The following is a 5,239-nucleotide window of genomic DNA, read 5'->3' as shown; positions in this document are numbered from 1 at the left end:
ACTGAAGGAGCTAAGAAATTGTATCATTATTCTAAACGTGGTGTTGCACAAACGAAACGTTCTTGTCCCAAAATCTTCAAACAGAGAAGATATGATCGTGAGTCACTCACTTTTTATTGATAAAAAATACGTAGTTAAAAAAAATTATTTCTAAGAGAAGCCCGCATTAAGAAATATTATAATATTTAATATTCAATAAAAAAATGCAATTTTATCATTATTGTAAGCCTGGTTTTGCACAAATGAAACTGTTTTGTCCCAAAGTCTTCAAGCAGAAATTACATGATCGAGAAAAAATTTAGGGAAGTAGCGATGTGAAAACCTAATGTTATAATTTCAAAATAGGCGACCATCAGCAGAAGTTTCGTCTCGAGAGAAACCAAAAGTAATGTATCGAACAAAAATAGATCAGCAGTGACGACTGCTGGTATATCAAGGAACTGCAAAACCGGTTTTTCTAACTATTGCGCTTGGTTTATTTTATTTTGGTTTGTGCAAAACTGTGTTTCAATAAATAAATATTTTTTCGTTTATAGCATGTTCATTATTACTTGCTGCATGGCGGGCTTCTCGTTATTTGAGCATAAAAAATTTTCGGAATTAGATAATCTAACATTTTGTTTAAAAAAATCTCATTAATAATTTTGATTTTTAAGAGAAGCCCGCCATAGATTTCGTTTAACATTTTACAATGCAAAAACAATAAATTCCATTCATGCATTATTTTGGAAGTGGTTTTGCACAAATTGATCGAAGGAAGTTACAGTTATACCTAAACGATCACACCCGGTGTCTCACACCCCACGCACTTTCCGATTTTTTTAGATTTTTTACATTTTTTGCCTAGTATTTTTGTTCGATTAGTTAAATTATCACTGAGGCTTTGGAGATATATTTTTTTCTGTGTTGTATTGTTTCAATATCACTCATGAGATTTTTTTTAAAAAAAAGTATCTGAAGGTGTATTTTAAGGTGTGACCGTTAAGGGTTATTTGAGTGTTGAGTATTATTATTGGAACTAGGTTTTACACTAGAGGCTTCCATGATACAAAGTCTAGATGTAATAAAAGATATGATTTATTTAAATGTAGGACAATTTGAAGATCCACCTAAAGTCTTATGCCATTCGTGACGTTTACGCGTACTACATTTTTTTAGACTGTAAAAAACCAATAGATCAACCCCAGAATCAACTAAATGGCCTAAGTTACGCAATGCGGTTACAGACACATCCATAGTGTCACAAAAATGTTTAAGCTTAATATAAGATTCATTCTTCATCAAAGGAAATGTCATCCGTACATTGCAAGTGAGCATGAACCAGACTGCGTTGATTATCGTACTCCTCGATTACTAATTTCCAAGCACTATCAAAATTATCATCGGTCACTTTAATGTTTTGCAAAATTATAGAAGTACTACTAATTTAATTGACTTTTGAACAATGCAAACTTGTTCGTTTGTTAAGGGTTCACACTTATTGACAAGAGCTTAGAAAATATCCCGAAAATTCACTCAATCAACTATCTTGCTGGAAAATTTTGGAATCTCAATTTGTACCGTTTAAGTAATTTGTTTATAGTATATTGTTGTTTTATAGTATTTGTTTATAGTATTTTGTATTAGTAATTTGTTTATAGTATTTGTTTAAGTAATTTGTACCGTTTAAGTGTACCGTTTAAGTAATTTAGAAGGCAGTTGCAAGGACTAATTTTTATAGTGTTCTGAAAACGACAGATAAATGATTTGTAGGCTGTCAGGTTGAAGCGAGAAACTTGTAGGATCTTGGGTCCCAACTATTTCTTTTCCTGACTCTCGATGTTGGTTGGTTGGCATAGGTTCTGTTTTCTCCGTTGCACTTTTACAAACTGACGACTTGCGATGAGACGAATTTACGCTGTTGAAAATATTATGCTATAACGTGGAGTTTTGGAACAGTTGCACGGTCAACACTCTGTAGATACTGCGCCGGAATAGACACCTTCTGCGGGTTAATATCTTACAAGAGATGAACTCCGGGATGACTTTCAGAGATGAGGCGTAGACTCTGAAAATGTTCTCTGCTTCCGCAACTTTACTGGCTTCTACTACATTTTGTCATTAAGTGGGGGGAAATTGTAATCGGGAAACTCAGGGGCGTAAATATAATTATTTTAGAGAATTTGTGAGCCTGGATTGTTGCAAGAGGCAGAGGTGACCGGAAAGAATTCGCGGAAAATAATCGGTAACCTAAGTGCTGTGTAGGATGTCTGGTTATTCGTTGTTTATAGGATGCTGAATAAGACCCCTACGTTTAAGCAGATCACTTTCACTTGTTCCGTCACTATACTTCTTTGATGTTGGTAGCGGGATTTTCTCTTCCTTTTTTCGAAGTTGTACGGTGGCTAAAAACCACTGCATGGATTTACTTTTGACGGGAATTTTATAAAATTTAGAAATTTCAAGTCATACAATTTTGCATATCTGATGTAAAACGATTTTATTTCCAAGACCTCAAATGAAAAATGATTCAGTGTTAAATCTTGAATTTAAAAATGTTTTAAATTGTTTCCGCAATCGTACAATGTTTTACGATTTAATTTAAAGCCTTACAGCATTAATGTAAAGCGTGAATCACCTAATTTTATTTTGCGTTCCAAGGTCGCAGTCAACCTGCGCCTAACCGTCCTGGTTTCCCCTAAAGGTCCTAATGAACCTAAAGGTTCACGCAGCTTACTTACATAAGTGCATCGAAAAGTTATGTAGGTAGCGACTTACTAATGTGCGTCACGGTTTGTACCGCAGCAGCGCGGCAGGTTGCGCTTGATTGGTTGGGGCTATGTGTTCGTGCACTTGACGTATGCACCGCGTGTTAGTTTTTCATATCGCTAACGTAAAGCATGATTTAGATCATTAAACTGCGTAAGATTCAAATTTGTACATTTGAGGCTGGCAACCGGCCACACTGTTGCACGGATTGACTTAAAAATTTATACACGCGCAGTTTTGGCATTAAATATGGTTCCTACAACAACCCGAATCGCTAATAATTCATATTTCTTGTTTAATAAATTATGCAAAATATAAAAATAGAAGAATAGATATAGCTAATATATAAAATCAAGTGGCCTAAAACATATGATGCTTATGCAAATCCACAGTTGTTGACCAATCAGCACCAAATTTTGCGTACATATACTTGGAGCTACCGGACATGCAAGAGTAATGGTGGGGGGGGGGGTATAGGGGGTTGGCACCATCACAGTTTTTGACTAATTGGCACCAAATTTTGCGCAAAGATTCTTCAGGCTCCCTGGCAGCTCGTAAGAGTGGGGGGGGGGGGCAGCGCCTAGCTGTTATCGTGTGTGAAGTCCGTATGTGAAAGCTAGTACTGAAACAATAAAGTAAAATTTGTAGTAGAACCTGGACAGGGAAGTTCGGAATTTTACCAAAAATATTCAAAAGTGTTAAAAGGCATATCAAAAATTGTCATCACTGCCCACCAAAAATATTATGATGGCAGTGAAAAAAAATTTGTAAAGGCTGATATAAAAAGAAATATTTTTAAACAATAATGCTAAATTTGTGACCACATCTTAAATTGACTTAAAAATAAGGCGTGTTCTTGAAAAAACATCTCAGTCGATTTTTACTTTTTTATTTATTTTTTTATATATTCTATCATGTACTTCTGTTTTATTGTAAAGAGCGCTTCTTCGTATTGTATATGTTACATTAACAAATTTATTCTGGATTGTAAAAACAGATTTTGAAATGTATCCTCCCACAATTTTGTTTTTTAGCACAACATTTTTGATGCGTCATTATCTAGTCATAACAATATTTCTACTAGTTTCAGAAACATACAGCTACACTGCAAAAGATTTATAGTTAAACAAACTATTTTTTCCAGGCACACATGTGATGGAAGGGTCTGGTAAAATGTTAGTAACTGCTGTTGGTGTGAATTCCCAGGCTGGCATTATTTTCACTCTGCTGGGAGCTGCTGTTGATCAGCAGGAACAGGAAATTAAAAAAATGAAGAAAGGTATGTGCTTGACCTTTACTAATTGAGCTTATTGTAAGAGGCATGTCACTTTTTGCTCGTTATTCCTTAAAGAAGTAAAGTTACCGATATATTATGTATCCAGTAAAAAAGTAATTACCTCGTGTTATTGAAATTTTAAAACCAAAATAAGTAGCGGATATTTGACTCTATGTCATGCAATTGATCAAATACCTAAAATAAGTATGAGCCAGCCAGTGGACGCATGGTTTTGACTTTGTTTTATTTCAATTTAATTTAACACTGTCGGCACATCATTTGTTTTTCTTAGTTTGACATGAATGTTTTTAATATTATAAAGTGAATTGCTTTCTTGTCCACTAATTATTAAAAAATTACATAATTCATTAGCTGTTTTATCCAATATTTTTAGAGAAATATGAGAAAGTAATTTAATTTATAAACTTTTATTCGAAACCAATATGGTATGACAGATTCCAAACGCCGCCACACTGACAGATTACTGGTTCCACAAACGGCCTCTGAATAACACACAATGTATTCCTTCACAGTGCAATAGACACACATGTACGTACGCGCGCTCAGATATCCATGTTCCTCCGAAGCTCCAAGATCCGGCTGAAATGGATACCTCCCTTCGGGAGGATATCTCGGAGGAGTCCGACCTATGGACTATTAATTGTTCAGTTTGTGGTATTGCGAGAGCTTTGAATGATTTCATTCAAAGGGTAAAACCGACGATGCATTAAAAGAACAAAAGACGCCTGCATCAACTGAGCCAGAAGTTTGGATGGGCAAGACAGAATGCGCCCCGTTTTCAGTGTGTGATAGACTACATAACACCTGGTAGACCGTTCACGGAAAGATTTCTAATGTTCGCCGAAGAACTGAGGATCTACAATCACACTGAACAAGTACGGGTTCACAAGGAGTTTTGTGACATCCTCATAATATCTGAAGAGGAATGTATATCAATCACTGTCGAAGAGTGAAAAAATCACTTAGGGCCATGGAGAATTTTTGCACTACAGGACCAGATTGTCACTCACGTATTTCATATGGATGACCTGAAGGTCTATGCTTCCAGTAAACATCCAGTATACAGTGACCGCATTTTATGCGAAGAAGTTTCCAGCGACTCGAGGCAAATATAAGGAAAAGAAAGATAAGGAGGCGAGGTATGAAGACCTCAAAAATGAGCTGCAAGAACTTTACCCAAAATATTCGGTTTAA

General features: G+C 35.5%; 1 protein-coding gene across 22 annotated transcripts in view; it reads left to right on the top strand.

Moving 5' to 3' along the window:
• LOC117170201 (plasma membrane calcium-transporting ATPase 3) overlaps nt 1–5,239 on the top strand; it is a 1,035,667-nt gene that overhangs the window by 469,203 nt on the left and 561,225 nt on the right. For all 22 annotated transcript variants that reach the window (XR_004466737.1, XR_004466741.1, XR_004466738.1 and 19 more), the window contains one exon: nt 3,893–4,027. Coding sequence is in view for 17 of the 22 variants with exons in the window: in XM_033356800.1 (XP_033212691.1) it covers nt 3,893–4,027 (135 nt within the window). In the remaining 5 variants the exon portion in view is untranslated. The remainder of the gene's footprint in view (nt 1–3,892; nt 4,028–5,239) is intronic.

Source organism: Belonocnema kinseyi, chromosome 3, assembly GCF_010883055.1.
Source record: "Belonocnema kinseyi isolate 2016_QV_RU_SX_M_011 chromosome 3, B_treatae_v1, whole genome shotgun sequence".
NCBI lineage: Eukaryota > Metazoa > Arthropoda > Insecta > Hymenoptera > Cynipidae > Belonocnema > Belonocnema kinseyi.
This window is presented reverse-complemented; position numbering and strand designations above follow the sequence as displayed.